Source organism: Rattus norvegicus, chromosome 2 (assembly GCF_021556685.1).
Source record: "Rattus norvegicus strain SHRSP/BbbUtx chromosome 2, alternate assembly SHRSP_T2T, whole genome shotgun sequence".
In the NCBI taxonomy this organism is placed as follows: domain Eukaryota; kingdom Metazoa; phylum Chordata; class Mammalia; order Rodentia; family Muridae; genus Rattus; species Rattus norvegicus.
The window spans coordinates 243,713,114-243,730,575 of record NC_141535.1 but is presented as its reverse complement, the minus strand read 5'-3'; the positions used below and the strand labels follow the sequence as shown (position 1 = coordinate 243,730,575).

General features: G+C 46.7%; 2 protein-coding genes across 11 annotated transcripts in view; one reads left to right on the top strand and one right to left on the bottom strand.

Annotated features, from left to right (window-relative positions):
• The window catches only part of Ak5 (adenylate kinase 5), a 188,625-nt gene extending 175,902 nt beyond the window's left edge, over positions 1–12,723 (top strand). The window contains 2 exon segments of one of the 2 annotated variants that reach the window (NM_001108951.1): positions 5,703–5,894; positions 11,602–12,723. In NM_001108951.1, coding sequence (NP_001102421.1) covers positions 5,703–5,894; positions 11,602–11,670 — 261 coding nt within the window. In that variant the 3' untranslated portion in view covers positions 11,671–12,723. 2 annotated transcript variants of the gene reach the window in all.
• A 1,121-nt stretch (positions 12,724–13,844) lies between these two features.
• Positions 13,845–17,462, bottom strand: part of Zzz3 (zinc finger, ZZ-type containing 3) — a 65,808-nt gene continuing 62,190 nt past the window's right edge. For 8 of the 9 annotated variants that reach the window (XM_087625140.1, XM_087625143.1, XM_087625157.1 and 5 more), the window contains one exon: positions 16,069–17,284. In XM_087625140.1, the coding sequence (XP_087481266.1) occupies positions 17,140–17,284 (145 nt within the window). In that variant the 3' untranslated portion in view covers positions 16,069–17,139. 9 annotated transcript variants of the gene reach the window in all.

Genomic DNA, 17,462 nt, shown 5'->3' with positions numbered 1-17,462 from the left:
ATAGTGGTAAAAACTGTATGGTATTGGCACAGAGACAGGCAGGTAGATCAGTAGACTAGAATTAAAGAACCAGAATTGAACCCACACGCCTATGGTCACTTGATTTTCGACAAAGGAGCCAAAAACCATCCAATGGAAAAAAAGATAGCATTTTCAGCAAATGGTGCTGGTTCAACTGGAGGTCAGCATGTAGAAGAATGCAGATCGATTCATGCTTATCACCCTGTACAAAGCTTAAGTCCAAGTGGATCAAGGACCTCCCCATAAAACCAGATACACTCAAACTAATAGAAGAAAAAGTGGGGAAGAATCTCAAACACATGGGCCCTGGGGAGATTTTTTTGAACAAAACTCCAATGGCTTATGCTCTAAGATCAAAAATTGACAAATGGGACCTCAAAAACTGCAAAGCTTCTGTAAGGCAAAAGACACTGTCAGGACAAAACAGCAACCAATAGATTGGGAAAAGATCTTTACCAATCCTACATCTGATATAGGGCTAATATCCAAAATATACAAAGAACTCAAGAAGTTAGACCGCAGGGAGACTCAAATAAATCAGTAGCCTTCCTCTACTCAAAGGATAAATAGGATGAGAAAGAAATTAGGGAAAAATAGGATACAGAGCTAAATAAGGAATTCTCAGCTGAGGAATCTCAAATGACTGAGAAGCACCTAAAGAAATGCTCAACATCCTTAGTCATCAGCAAATCTAAACAACCCTGACATTCTACCTCACACCAGCCAGAATGGCTAAGATCAAAAACTCAGGTAACAACAGATGCTGGCAAGGATGTGGAGAAAGAGGAACACTCCTCCATTGTTGGTGGGATTACAAGCTGGTACAACCATTCTGGAAATCAGTCTGGATGGTCCTCAGAAAATTAGACATTGCACTACCTGAGGGCACAGCTATACCTCTCTTGGGCACATACCCAAAAGATGCCCCAACATATAACAAAGATACATGCTCAACTATGTTCATAGCAGCCTTATTTATAATAGCCAGAAGCTGGAAAGAACCCAGATGCCCTTCAACAGAGGAATAGATACAGAAAGTGTGGTACATCTACACAATGGAATATTATTCAGTTATCAAAAACAATGACTTTGTGAAATTCATAGGCAAATGGATTGAACTAGAAAATATCATCCTGAGTGAGGTAACCCAATCACAGAAAAACACACATGGTATGCACTCACTGATAAGTGGGTATTAGTCCAAAAGTTCAATTTACCCAAGAAACAATACACATACTACATGAAGCTCAAGAAGAAGGACGATCAAAGTGCAGATGCCACACACTCCTTCTTAAAAGGGGAAAACAAAAATATTCATGAGGGGATATGGAGGCAGAGTTTGGAGCAGAGACTGAAGGAACAGCCATTCAGAGCCTGCCCCGCATGTGCCATATATATATATATATATATATATATATATATATATATTCATACACATACACATATATATGCCATACACATATATGTATGGTCACCAAGGCTAAATAAGATTGATGAAGCTAAGAAGTGCAGGCTGACAGAAACTGGATATAGATCTCTCCTGAGAGACACAGCCAGAGCATGTCAAATACAGAGGCGAATGCCAGCAGCAAACCACTGAACTGAGAATGGACCCCTGTTGGAGGAATTAAAGAAAGGATTGAAAGAGCTGAAGGGGCTTGAGACCCCATATGAACAATAATGCCAAACAAGCAGAGCTCCCAGGGACTAAACCACTATCCAAAGACTATACATGGACTAACCTGTGGCTCCAGCTTCATATGTAACAGAGGATGGCCTTGTTGGGCACCAATGGAAGGAGAAGCCCTTGGTCCTGCCAAGGTTGGACCCCCAGTTTGGGGGAATGTTGGGGGGGCAGGAAGCGGGATGGATGGAGAGGGGAACACCCTTATAGAAGAAGGGGAGAGGGAGGAGATAGGGGGCTTATGTCTGGGAAACCGGGAAAGGGAATACCATTTGAAATATATAAAAAAAAATCCAATAAAAATATAGGTGTGTCTTATTCCTACCCCTCTCTGGAGAAAAGCAACAATAGAACCATAATCCGAGTTCTTCGTTATGAAGTCCTTCATAATCCAAACTCAGTTTGGCGTTTTTAAAGCTAGATCTCATAGCAGATCCCAGCATGGATGCCCATGGAGTTACAAACCACGTTAAGCCTTGGGAGGCACCACTGGGGACTGGAGAAGATACAGGCAGATCCAACCAACAGCCCACTGGCCACACACATCCCGACTGCTACAGATGTAGCCCAACAGCACGGTGACATTATGTCATAACATCAAAAGGCTTGATGTGTCTGTCTGTTTTTCCATACTGGTGGACTTACAGTCTGCCACAGGGGAGCATACACAATCAACTTACTTCCTTCTCCTTCCACACAACTCTCCAGCATTCCTGACCCCATCATTTCTTCCTCCTCTGCCCAGAACCTGGCAGTGTGGGCTCGGCAGTCGCTATCAGAATTCCTTCCCACTTGGACCCCACTGAGTCAGGTTTCAGATGTGGTCTGAAGCCCCATGGGTCCTCAATGGCTAGAACATCTCACTGGTGACTTACAGTTTCAGTTCCCAGTTCACTGTGGACACAGTAACCTTCCAGTGAGGTGTCCGTTCCTTCACAAAGTCAGTCTTTTACATACTGCAAGGAGTAGAACTTCAGTGGGTCCCAAAGTCCACTGAGCAGGCATGCACTAACCACACGTGAAACTTCCAAAGTCAGTGCCTGCCTTAAATTTAAATTGAACAAAGGCAGTGCCCACACAGGAAGACTCTTACAGAAGCGCCATGAAAAAGCTATTTCCTCAAATATTAAAAAAAAAAAAAAAGCCCAGGTGGTAGCCCACGCCTTTAATTCCAGCACTCAGCAGGCACCGGCAGGAGGATCTCTGAGACTGAGGCCAGCCTGGTGTACAGCATGAGTTCCACACCAGCCAGGGCTACACAGAGAAACCTCGTCTTTGGGCGGGGTGGGGGGGTGGGGGTGGGGGGGTGGGTTAGGAGGCTGGAGAGATGGCTCAAGGGTTAAGAGGGTTCACTCTTCTTCCAGAGGCCAGAGTTCAGTTACCAGCACTCACATCAGAGAGCGCACAATTGCCTGCAGCTCCAGCTCCAGGATATCTGACGCCCTCTTCTGGCCTCTGAGAGCATACGGCATACACATAAATAAAAATGAAACCTTTTCATATGTTTAGGGATTAAATGTTATTCTATGATCAAAACACAGTATAAATTCCTCCCCAAAAAATAAATTTTTAAGGAAAAAAAACATATTAAGTGATTCCGGTCACTTCCAGATGTAATTACTGTGGGTCAGCTGTGCTCACGGATCCAGGAGAGCAAGGTCAAGCCTTGTGGTTTGAGCCCAAGGAACTGAGTAGTCAGGGAAGCCTCTCAGACGGTCGGGTGAAGGATGTGAAGGATGCTCACGCGTGCTGAAAACGTGCAGATGTTGGTTCAATGTCAGATGCTATCTATGCCTGAGACACCATTCCTAACAAGCCCCAAACTGAATGCTGGCAGGCACGCCCAAGCTTCGGGTGTTGAAGCAACCTCTCTGCCTGTTCTTACCTTGGTCCAACTGGTCTTTCAGGAACAGCTCCAGCTTAGATCCTAATAACCTCCCTCTATGGCTAAATGAGCCCTTGGGCTTTCTCTCTTGTGGCCATGAATGGCCAGGAAATGGCCCACGCAGGCCAGGCAGACACTGTTTCTGAGAGAGCTAACAAAACCACCAACTGTCTCTGAAGCGCGCCCTCTGCTGGTGAGCAAGAATTGTTTTCTCCTTCCTCTCTCACCTGGCTTCCATGCACAAAGCTCCTCAGAACAGCTTCACCTGTTCAAGGATGGGTTACACCCCAGAGGCCAGGCTTTAGAGAACCTCTCCCACTCCCCTCCTTATGCCCTGTGCATTCCTCAGGGAGCGTAGATCAGTTCTAAGGAGCACTTTCTGGAGAAGCATACCTCTGTGTGGCACGGGCCCCTGCATCCTTCTCAACCCCTCAGGCCCTTTCCTCAGGGGGCCGAGTGACTGACAAGCCTTCTCTGGTCCATGCCCTGAACATGTCACGCCGGAGGAGTGGGGATTATGGCGTTGGTTTCTGTTGACCAGGGATGGAGAAGGGTAGTTGGTACTCCCCAGTGATACCAAGGACAAAGGGATGTTTTAGGACATTCACGGGGAGCCGGAGAGCTTGAACTCACAGACGGTCACCATCATCCATTCGCTGGGACAGTTCTTAATCTCCTTCTATGATATGCAAGACTCGGGAGCAGCAGCGGCGGAGCCCGTGGGACCTGTACACCGAGGTGGGAGTCCAAAGCAGAGCACTTAACGCCTCGCGGACTCTACCGTGCCGTGCCAAGCAGATCGCCTACACTTAACCCACCGTGTGATCTCCTGGGTGTGGAATTTAAGGTGCAGAGATGTTAGGAGGGATTCCTAGTGAACGACCCAGTTAGGCAGGTTAAAAGAACAATTCAATTTTTTTCCTCTCAAAGTTCTGACGTTTGATGGGCTCAGCTGCTGGGTTCTCCTGTGAGGTCCCCAATACTGTGGTAGTCGGATAGGTTAAGGTTGGGCATGTGTCTCCGGATCAGGGCTTAGGGGGTTAGCTAGCCTGTCATCGGTAATCACACGGCCTCCCCACCGGTTAGCCGAGGCTATCCCACGACTTGGCAACGTCAGTGGCCGAACATCACAGGGAGTCGCTGGTTTTTCCCTATAGTGCGCGTTACCCGACACCAGACAGAAAATGCAGTTTCTTGTGGTAAAAGTACATGGGTAACAATTGTTTAAGAATTAAGTTCTTTATAAATTTATTATTAGTAAATGTTTAAATTACATGGCTATTTTATTTATTTGTGCATCAGGAGTAATGTAAAAAAAAATTACTCAGGCAAGATGGGAGTCTCACAGTGGAAAAAGCTTAAGAGGCTCTTACCTTGTCTCTAAAGGCACGAAGCGCCATTTCCCTATGCTCCATGGCTCAAGAACTATGGAGCGGCAGAAGGCTGACCCCCGTATCGCTGTGGGAGAACAGAGTTCAAGCAAAAGGCAGCAAGAGATTACTGAAGTCCATTTTGAAAGTACTTATGCCAGAGTTCCGTCCTAACAGCTTAACTCCTGGTTGGCCACCGTGTTCCCCACCGTGTGATGAGCTCCCAGCACAGGGTGTTTCTGGTTACTGGAATAAGACACGTTGGTGGCACGAAGCAGGAAATCGTCAGCTTTGCGTCAGTAGGTCAGGGAGAACTTTATATAGGGAACAACATGCCTGCACTTGTATGCAGTACATATCACACACATGTGCATACATGCACAGGCGTGCAACACACATGTACATACATGCACAGGCGTGCAACACACATGTACATACATGCACAGGTGTGCAACACACACACACACACCCTTCCCCTGGGTGTGAAGGACAGATGGACAGACTGGCTGTACTAGGTAACTTGCATTGTGTAACTGACTGGAAAGATGAACCAGACAGAGCTAGGAGGCCACAGGTGGTGAGGGCCAGCTCTGCAAATGAGAAGCCATTAAGTCCAGTCTCATCTCTACCACAGTGTAGTGTTAGGCCCTTGAGAGGAACCAACAGCCCCGGGGGTGGAAGGGCACCCCGACCTTTCCTAGAACCCCAACTAACCAAGCTCTGCTCTGCTCCTTCGCCTCAGATTGGAGAGCCACAACTGGTGATCTGCATGGACTGCTCAGCAGACACCATGACTAACCGCCTTCTGCAGAGAAGCCAGAGCAGCCAGCGTGGGGAGGACAGTGCCAAGAGCGTTGCCAAGCGCCTGGAGGCTTACCACCGAGCGTCCATCCCTGTCATCGCCTACTACGAGACGAAAACACAGCTACAGAAGGCAAGTGTCACCTCCTTCAAATAGCTGCTTCATCTTTCTCAGAGAGGAAGTAGAGGCAAGCTCTCTTGTGAGATCTGGGGAACCTGCCGGCAGTTGCAGGGTTGAGGCCAAAACACAAATTGCTTTCTTCCCTCGCTATCATCCTGATCAAGGGTGGATATGTGAACTTAAGGTGGGGGGTGACCATGGTGATGTACAACTCCAATCCCAGCACTCAGGAAACAGAGACCTCTGGGAATCAAAGGCCAGCCTGGTCTATATAGCAAGTTCAAGGCTAGCCAGGGCTACATAGTAAGATCCTGTCTTTAAAAAAAAAAAAAGATTGAATATCTGTTGTCAGATGGCCATAAGAAGTTGGTCACTATTTTGTGGTTGCTGAAACCTTTTCCCAAAGGACAGGCAGCAGGGGCCTAAAACACAAACCTCTATAATCCCAGCCGGTGGGGAGGCTGGGGTGGGGAGATCTCATATTCAAGGCTGAGCAACTTAATGAGCCTCTGTTTCAGGGGAAAGAGCCTGAGGAGCTGAGGGTACAGTTGAGTGGTGGGTGGGGTGCTCACCTAATGTGCATGGGGCCTGGATTCAGTTTCCAGCACTAGAACAGGGAGGGGGGCTTTGTGGGGAGAACAAGCTGAAAAGAAAGTTCTGTCACAAACTGTAGGTGGCTTCTGGTGCTCTGCCCAACAGGATGATCCACAAAGCAAGCCTCTTCCAGACCCTAGATTAACACCTTACTACTCAATCTCCTGCGGGTCACGGTTGGCACTTGGCTCATTTGTGCCAGTTTCTTCCAATAGCTGAGTCCTGGAGCAGCAAGTCAATTGGAGCCATGGAAGTGTCATGGGGAGAAAGGCCTGGTACTTGATGTCATACAATGCAATCCACACTGCCACCATTAATACTTTGCACACACACCCCCAGGTTCCATTCTTTTCCCTATTCTGTAACTCGTGTCTGGTCTAGCCACTACTCCAGTGGTTAACCACAGGTCTAGCCCACAGAGCTAAGCATGTTCGTGGAGAAGGTGGAGGGCAATCCAAGGACAACAGCGTCTAGGGACATCACCAAGAACCATATGGACCAGTCAAAGGAGCACTTCCCAAAGAGGAGGCCCCTAGGCTAGGATCATTCACTTGTCTGTGACATTAAGGACTGGTGGAGAAGCATGCAAGACTACGTCAAAATAGAGCCACAAGGTGGCTGAGGTAATCCGAAGCTCCCATCTGGAATTCACCCCATTGTCTTGTGGAGAAAGGATCCAGGGTGAGGAGGGGCTATTAAGAGGCTGTGGAAGTCACCCAAGGACCGGTACAAGGATACGATCTTCCTGCTATTCCCAAGATGGCTGGCCCGGGTCAGCCATAACAAACTGATCTCCGAGGCTACATTATCGATTCCTTAAATGATTGAGAGTGAATGCCCAACCTCCTAGACCTGCCCATAGTCCATTTTTTCAGAATCCTAAACCCTTGGTAAGAGAGGTCTAAATGGTGCCTCTAAATATGATCCCTGGATGTTGAACTCTTTCTGTAGGGTTTCCTGTAACCACTTGTCACTTAAAAACAAAAACAAACAACAAAACGAAAACCTCAAAGATAATAAAATAAACAGGCTGCCGCAATGTCTGAACGGGTAACGGCGTCTGCTGTGAAGCCTGGAGACCTAAGCTCAGGTCCCGTGACCCACACAGAAGACAGAAGAGGCCAACCGTGAGCTGTCTCCTCTTGGCTCTGCACACTGGCATGCATGTACCCACCCCTGAATAAGATCAGCAGTCGTTAGTAAACAAACACGGTGTCGTCACGTGTGTGCATGGGCCTGCAACCTCAGGGCTGGGAAGAGCCCGGCGCTCTTGCATAGGACACAGGCTTGATTTCTAGCACCCATGTGATGACTCAACCATCTGTTAGGTCGAGTCCTGGGGGATCTGACACCCTCTTCTGTTCTCCAAGGGCACTGCATGCACATGGGGCACAGATATGTGTAAGCAGTACAACTATACACATAAAAATGAAAGAGAAAGAGAGAGCGAGAGAGAGAGAGAGAGAGAGAGAGAGAGAGAGAGAGAGAGAGAGAGAAACAGAAAGGAACAGAAAGAAACAGAAAAAGAAAAAGAAATTCAGGGCTCCAAGAATCTTCACAACCTACGTCATTTTGGAAGTTTCCCATTTTGTGCTGCCTGGAACAACCAGGGAATCTGCTTCAGTCCTGAGACTGGGAAAAGCCAGACATAATTTAGAGTTTATCCCTCCTGAGAATCAGGAAAAAAAAAAATCCCTTCTCTCACTCTTTAATCATCCTTATCTAAACCCACAGACTCACTGATGAATGACACTGAGCTAATAAGGTTTTCAGAGAAACCTGACTTCTGTAATCCTTACAATCCTCTCTCGTTCTCCAAGAAGCCAGTTCCCAGGACTCGATGGCTCATCCCTCAAGGCTTCCTCACTGGGGATGCTGGCAGCCGGATCCACAGAGACGTGGCATTTACAGTCTACTTTGTTAGTACTGAGAATGGACACCAGCGAACCATGGGGAGACAGTGCTTCATTGCTTGGTTGCCCCACCTTGCCAGGTCCATACAGTACACTCCACACCTAGATGTGTGAGTGACACAGAAACAGTGCTCCATCTCTCGAGCAGAGGAAGGAACCACACAGCAGGTTTCTCCCTTCCATCGGGGTTCTGCAGGCAGCTGCCATAACCTTCAAGCTTTTCCTCCTGGGCTGAACCAGCCTCCACTGTTAGGAGAGCCCCACAGATAGGTGCACTAGCCCAGGGGAGGGAGAGCTTGTCCACTGTGGGTGAATTCACTACTAAATAAGTAGCTGGGAACGAAGCACTTGGGGGTGAGACGTGCCAACACTGACCAAATATTGCTGGAAACGCTGCCTCTGGGTGTTGGAAAGTCCCAGGGCACACTTGTGACCCTTGGCGAGTCAGCTTACTTAAAGCCCTTTCTGATATAAAATAGGGCTGACAGTGGCCCCTGGAATTCCTCCAGTCTGTTACTGTAGGATTCTTTGGGGATGGAGGTCTGGGGTTGGGGGGCTTTCCCATTAGTTTAAAAGGAATACAAGCTTTAGACCCATTTCTGAGTCCCACCACCCACCCGGGGCGGTCACTCAGGGCCACAGCCTGGACACTGGGGCGGATGAGCTCACTGTATTCGGCAGACACTGTTGCCAGCACAGAGGGCGGTGGTGCTGACACTAACCCTAGCCCACTGTCACTGCTCGGTTGGTTCTAGAAGCCCACATTGCCAAGACACAAAAACCAAAGCCGCAGCTCAGAAAGCCACCAGCTCCAGGACTCCAGAGGAAAGCAAAGAGAAGTAGGAAGAAAACGGGCACCCACCAGGCCCCAGTGCCAGTCCCCATGTGCCTGCTGATGGGATTTAAAGCAGCAACAGCAAGTTTAACTTTATACTCGCCAGGATATTCCTCCCTGCAGGGTTCCTATCAAGTTTCAGACCTTTGAAGGCAAATCCTTCAGAAGCAAAGCCGCTCACCTAGTTATCTACTCAACACACCATGACATCACACATTGTCCGAGGACTCAGCACTGGAGCTCCTGGGGTGACGTAAATCATGAAACTCATTTTGACTAAGAAAGCTGCTGCAGTCACAAGACTGCTTGCACACAGCAGAGGCTGGCCCGCGCTCACATCTGCTCTCAAAGAATCTTGTTCTCGCCATGCTAATCCCACAAACTCTTCTGCTCTCAGAGGACAATGACAAGTTGGCATCTTGTTAGCCAACTGTTCTAAGCACCAAAGACGGATGTTAGAATCGGACGGGTAGGCTGGGTGTTGTGACACAGGCCTGTAGTCCCAGGACTCAGGACAGGGTGTGGCTCAAGGCCATTTGGGGCTTCATAACTCCTTGTCTCAAAACAAAACAAAGCAGGAGACAAAACTTAGTTCTGTGCACGTCAACTGGTCCTGTCCAGTTCCTTTGCAGCTATAAACAGTGATAAAATAATCACTTATTTTTCTTTTAAAATTCTCTATGGGAACTGAGCTGGACAGAGAGCTTTGGGATTGAGGGAAGTATTGAAGTAACCCAAGAAGAACCAGAGGGGAAATTCAGAGGACACCGAGGGCTCTGGGTCAAACCTGTTCCTCTAACTTCATTTGCTCTGTAAGACTCCACTTCTGAGATCTATCATATTTTACCACAGCCACCCCTGCCTGCTGCCACAGAGAGGCCGAATGTGTGCCTATAGACTTCCCGCTCTTTCCTGCTTTGCTAGCCTCGTGAGGATGGAGAGCTGGGTTTCCCCTCTCACTCTAGCAAAATGGTGACTTTCCACCAGGACAGCCAATGGTTCCAGCTTAATCCTCCCTAACTCTTTTACAAGTTGATTTATAAATGTTTTGGCTCCAGCAGCCTCTGTAGATGAGAGCTCGACAGCCCCCTCACAGGACATCAGTGGCACGGACAGACATGCCTCTCAGGACGGCAGCTGGGCAGCAGCTGAGTTCCTCCTTAGGTGGTAAAGCCCCACATGAGTTCTCCAAAGGCAAGCAGGGCTGTGTCTAAGGCATGCTGGCTCTGCAGCACTTCCGGGGGGTCAGGCCTCTCTTCTGATGGGTGTGAACAATGCCCAGTGGCTGGCTGGACACCCAGGAAAGAACCCTCTGTCCACTCCCACGTTGCTGGCTTCCTCTACTGCTGTATCCTGCACACAATCCAGGCTGTACTCCCACCTTGATCTGAGTGCCCCAATGCAGTCAGCGTTCTCAGGGTTAACACTGAAGTGCTCCTTGATTTCTAACAATACATTGAACATAGTCCTTCCTTACTTGGATGTCTAGGTGTTTTAGAGCACCGTTAGGTTAGCGGGAAAATAGAAGAGTTTCCCAGATCACTCCATCCCCACCCACCTCAACTATCAAAGTTGCCCAACAGCCTGTTAGTCACAATAAATGACCCTGCACTGTCATCCAATGGCAATGGCTGACTCCAAGGCCTTTGTGGTGTACACTGCGTCTGCACGACTGCAGTGTGAAGCAACCCCACCCAGATTCCTCCTTACCCCTCTCCCATGTGCTGCACCTGCTCTTCTCACTGTTGTGGCTGAACTACAGACTGTGCCCCTTTCAGACTTGCCTTCGTGTGCACTCAGGTCTCCTCGTGTCTTTAGCTCATGGCATCCTAATGCTGAGTGACCTAGACATCTACCTATGAAACGTCTGAACTCTGAAGCCTGTGCAGGTTTGGGGGCACTTGGGATTCTCAGTGTGGAACAGAGCTACTGTTTGAAGAAACCGTAATGCCTTCCAAATGGACGGACCAGTTTTTCACTTTTGTCAGCAATGGAGAGTTCTGGTTGTCTCACCTCGTAGCTGCTTGGTGATGTCAGCCTTGGGGGTTGGGCCATCTTAATTACTATGTAGTGAAGCGCTCTCATTTTAATTTAGTGCTATACATTTTATTTATTGTGGACACAAGGTCTCCTTGTGTGGCCTTGCCTGGCTCACTGCACAGACCACTGAGACCCTCCACCCTCTGCTTCCAGAGTGTTGTTAGTAAAAAGCAGGACACGAGGACCTGCTTTTAAAGCAATCATTTTTCACTCTAGTCTGTGGGTCTGGGCGTGGGCAGTTAGTGAGCAAAAGCAGGCATTCTTGTTCCATCATTTAAAAAAAAATGATAATATTTAAGTGAGAAGGTTAATAACTCTCTTTTCCTTTCAAGTACAGGTAAACGCAGAGGGAACACCAGATCAAGTTTTTCTTCAGCTCTGCACAGCTATTGACTCTGTTTTCTGAAGGAGAAAAGGCACACCTGTTAGGTGGGAACAGAACCACATGAAATCCACCCTTGACATGTTTCACTTTGTCCCCATCCCACATGCCCCCAGCTGGCTGCTTCTTTCCCAGCTCATCTCCTGTGAGAGGTTCTGGAAATCATGCATGGTGTACTTCGGACTGTCCACCTTTCTCCCATGCTGACAACTGTTCCGACTCTGAGACTTGTTTTTGGATGGAGAGAGGGGTGTGGGGTCTGCCTGTTCCACTGTGCCTAGGGCCAGCTGGAGCCTGACCCATCCCACAGGGAGAATGTATCCCACTTCTCCATCACAGCTTCCTTCTTCTCAACAGTTTATTTGTTCCTCCCTCGTGTGAGTTGTTAGCATGGGGACAAGCTTGGACAACTCATCTAGTACTGGCTGGTTCTCCAGTTCCCATCCATGAGAGGGACGAGAGCCCTAGTGGGACACAAGGTATCAAGCCAGTAGTACCTGACAGAAATATTTCAAAATATGACATTGTCCAGCTTCTTCTCTTAGAGAGCAACACAGGACAGTCAGTCCCACCCACTTTTGGGACACTAGCTACTTGGAACACTGTCATAAGAGCTAACGACTCTGGCCAACCGTACAAGTCTCTCCTCTCCACCGGGCAGTGAGTCCCAGCAATTATGTAAATCAGCACCACAGACAGAGATAACTTAAAAGTATGGGAGATGGCTTATTCCTGCACTCACTGGGCAAAACCAACGTAGTTTTGATCCGAGACGATTACTCCCTAACATACTGCAGATACCTGTGTCAAGGGCCTGCTCCATGGGCCCTTCACAATGCGTCCGACTAGTGAAGTGTGGGTGTCTGTGCTCAGCTGCAGCTGCTTTTGTCTTCTGAATACCTGTGTCTTGCACTCAATCACTACACAACCTTCAGTTTGGTCTGCATGAGTCTTTTCCTCAATGAGTGAGCAAATGCTGATACGTTTCCAGGACAGAACTGTATTTTTAAAATCATTTTTTTCCTCAAAACATTTATGTACAAATGAAATAAATGGAAGCCAGGATGATTCTTTCTCTATTTATTTGTAACTCACATCATTCTGGAAAGCATTTGAAAGCCTTCATTCCAAACAGAAGCAAACAGTAAATAGTTTAAAATTATGATCCACTTATATGACTTAAACTTTGGCCATAGACCAGATTTGAGCTATTACAGAGAAATTGTTAATATATTCATAATACATGGTTATTTCCATATTTCTTTTTCCCTAGCACTGGTTCCTAAACAGAAATGTTAGTGTGTGCTAGACAAGAAATTCAGTTCTTTGGTTACAATTAGGCCTCTATTACCAGAGAGGGTGTATCATGCTCCCAAAAATCACACGGCGTGAAATGCTTCCACTACCAAGTGTTACACTTGACAAGAAGCATGGATATTAGAACACGGATGGAAAGTGTTGCTAGACGGTGACAACCTAAGACACAGCACACACTGGCAAACCCTGCACCCACAGCTCTGGGTGACACAATGAGGCAGCAGGCAGCAGGCAGCAGGCAGGCAGCCTGGGCTAGTTGGCAGCTGCTTTGGAAAACTTCAACAGAAATCAGTACCTGGGAATGCACATCAGTTTTCCTCCACAGAACAGCTAAGACACACAACGCCCATGTGAATGGCTCCAAGTGACATCATAAAGCCACAGGAGTTTAAAATATGAATGGACTGTAGCAGTTTCTGCCCTAGCAAAAGGTTGTGTATGCAGACAACCTCAGAACACAAGTGTAAACTCCCTGTGTCATGGCTGTACCTAAACTGGTGCTGTGCCCTTCCTGACACCATCAATGGGGCACCCGCTCCCACTCATCTGGCTCAAGCCGCACTGCCTGTCTTCAAAGCTACCCAGGGGCACCCAGCTCTCCCTGACCCGGGTCCTTACCAATGGCATCAGAGCTCCTGCCTCCTCCCGGCAGCTGACCCACACGGCTACTTCCCAGAATGCCACTGAGGGTTGCTCAGCCTTTCACACTGAAGCGACTGAGCTCCTCATGCTCCTGCATTACTTTTCTTTATCATTTTCTTTTACTTAAGCTTATCTGAGCACCATTGTCTTCTGCTGTCTACAAGTTCCACAAAGCTCCTGGCTTCTCTCTTGCAGGAGGCCCCACACAGGTCACTGCTGTTTTCATTCTCAGTGCCTTCACTTTTCCCACATATACAATTAGAAAGGCTGCAAGTCAGTAACTAGTTCCTAGAACTCAATCAAGGGTACTTGACTAAGACCCAAACTGTCATGGCAAATGTGACAGAGATACACCCAAGATATACGATCTGATTGACTGATCACACCCTTCATTGTCAAGCTGGATGCATAGACTGTCCTCCAGGGCAGGTCAAGGGACCCTGTACCCTGTGACGGGCTTTTCAAGAGTCACTAGCACCTCATATACTGGGCTCCAGTACCCTCTAAAGAAGAATACTGGGTCACATAACCAACAAATACTTATAGAGAATCTATTAAAAAGTCAGAGAATAGAAATCAATCCACTTAACAGATGCTTAAACCCTGGAAGCGGGCTTGCTGTCCTCTGAGATCTATGACTAGCAGTAACCCTTCCTCTGAACACTTAACTCTATAAGTTCAAAGAGGGAAATGCACTGGAAACCACTGGTTTCCTCCAGTGCACCCGACCATAGGTTTAAACCGGGCGCTCCAGAGTACGAAAGCTCACACAGTAGATCTCACACAGCTGCTTACAGAAGATCATCTAGTACAGTGATGTGCCATTTTCTGCCAGCCCTTCAACTCCATCCCTAACACCTCAGTAACTGTGTTCGGTGAGTTAATGTAACTGAAGGGGGAGAGGAGTCAAGGAAAGCCACGGGACGGGGTGAGAGGGGATGGAGAGGCATGTGTGCTCCCAGTCACAATGGGATATACTGGCACTTGTCCAGCCACACGAGGGCCTCTCTCTCTTGTATTACAAACATGGACATGGCTCAGTCTTGTATTCTAGCATTGCATGAGGAAAAAAAGGCATGAAAAACGCAGAGTATCTGACAATGGAGGTGTTCTTGCTTGGGAAACCAAGAATGACAAAGGGATCCATCGTGGTTAAAGACAAAGTCTTATCACTTCCCTACCAATATGACCCTGGGTGAGTCACTTAACTTCTTTTGAACCTGCTTTGTTGGGCTGAGAATGCAATGAGTTGCCACAGTGCACAGTGCACAGAGAGTGCTAAATCAGCATGTGCTATCAGTGCATCACATGAAAGGAAACTGTTCCCTAACCTCAGCAACTGCTTCCGGTGTTAGCAAATGTTCCTCCAGTTAGTAGCAAAGAACTTGAGCATCACACACCATGAAATAAATCTGACATACTAAGAGCCTTGAAGACACCACTTCTCAACTCCAACTGTGGGCAGCCAATATTCCTTGGAAGAGAGATAGACGGTCTACTTGCAAAGAACAGCCTGCCTACTTCTTCAACTCTCAAATAAAACACGAGGAATTGTCCCCAGCAAGCCATGGGGACAATGTGCTTAGAGCTGACAAATCCAAAATAAAAATATTTTCTGTTCAAACAGGAAAACCCCACATTATCACCTCAGTCTTAAAATATACTCAGGTAGGTTCGTCTGCTCTTGTGGTCCTTACACTGTTGTCACTCCCCCCCTTCTACACTGTACTTCCTGTGGGACTTCTGGATGGATCTACACAACTACCTGGTACGACTTCCATACAGAGAGGTGCCCTGCCCTGCGCACTGCAGAGGGGGAGGGGAGGAAGCCCTCGGCATGCGCATGGAGCATCCAGCAGAGATCCACATCATCAGACTGCCTCTCCTTCACTAATAGCCCAGAGACAAAAGCCTGTCAGCTTTTCTTTCTGGGTACAATAGACTGTATCAATATGACCAGTGATACATAATCAATATATTATTTAAATTTCTCTTTTCTATAGTTAAAATTCTGTATTTTTCTTAATTAAAAAATTCAGGGTATTTTAATAACTTGCTGAGTATTTTAAAGAATTCCCTGAACTTAAAAAACAGGAAAAAACAATGTTAAGAACTAGTATTAATACTCCATCTACCATAGAATATATACTATCTTTTCTTTCTTTGATAATTTTTGGAAACCACTTGATCCAACACACGGGAACTTAATTTTATTAAGAAAAACCTACGAGAATAAAACTTTAACTTGTATTCAGGTCCCACACCTGGACATTAGTCAGCACCTCGCTGTGCAGTGTCTCAGCCGCTACACGAGAACACCAGCACAATACAGCTTCACCTTTGTAAAGAACAGAAGGCAAATACAGCCGAAAAGCAGACTTTTAAATAACAAATTCTACTTTTTCACTTGTTTAAAAAAAAAAAAAATCGAAACTTGACCCAAGGAATTCACAACAAGCTCTCTATAATATAAACAAACATGTCCACATAGTTTATTTCTCACAGTTCTCCTGACAAATGAACATTATTCAAGAACATACTGTATACACAGGTAAGAAACATACAAAATGTTTTAAATGATGCACAACAAAATCCAGCAGTATAAAAGAATTGTGAACTCTTGCTCACTGTGCAGACTACATTTAATCACTCGTTAAATAGTAATAAAAATACAATCTTTTATGGATCTTGTGCAGACTACAAAAGAGGGAGAAATTATCACCATATATATGATTTTTATATTAGGCAGTTTTCTCTGACGAGCTGTACTGACAACTCCACACAGAGGCAGAAGGCTGTGTACTTTAAAGGGTTAATGTTGTGAGTCAGACTTTACAGTTACTACCACTGGCACTTCTCAACATAGTCTGTACACATCACATGATCATCTCATATAACATGACATTAAAAATATATCTGCGTGACAACTTCATGACACTCACACCCCATGAGCTGGCTACAGAAGCAAAGCCACAGCTATCTCTCGCTCTGCTCTTGGTACGGACAGTTCATCGTGATTAAGTTAGGTATCAAACCGTTAAGCAGCTCCAGTCTACTACAGGCGATCAGTGACCACCAGACAGTGAGTTCTTTTAGAGTACACGTCCTAGAAGCAAACACCATCACTGGTTAAAACTTCGTCTCTACGTCTGTTTCTGCGCTGAAAACTATCTTCACAAAACTGAAAGCTACTAAACTGATTTAATATAAATACTTTGTCTTTCATTATCATATTTATGACCGAGGTCTTTAAAACCTTTGGAATTGACTCTGGCATTAATGTGTGCTCTTGTTTCCACCTCACCCATTTAGCATCACCACCTACAAGGCTTTAAGTTGTGGTGAAGATTTCACCAAGGAACCTCTCGGCTCACCAGGAAGGTTCAGCTGCGGACCTACAGCCACACAGTGCAGAGCTGTACTTGACGAGAACACTCGGGGAGCTCTCATGCTGTGAGTGTGCAAACTGTGCACACCATTAATAATGATGCCACTGCTGTGTGTTGACGAGGACTAGTGCAACACTCTTCCATGTCATCTGTTGGCGGGGAAGTAGTTGGGGTCAAGATAACTATAACTGGTGCCCTGGGACACACAGTAGTCTCTGTCTAAGAACGTCTCCGACTTATAAACAGGTTCTAACTGGTGATCTTCCTTGTGAATATCCGTTTCATGTGGGCTGCACAAGTGAAAAATACACAGACTCATTATTATTACAGGACTCCAGATCCATTTTGATCTAGCTATTACAAAATCCCCCCACTTAATCTCTCAGAAAGCTTTCATAGAAATCTGCTTGAGATGTGATGTGATTTAAGGAAGATTTTAATTGCTTAGAATTAAATCTAATGCATAAA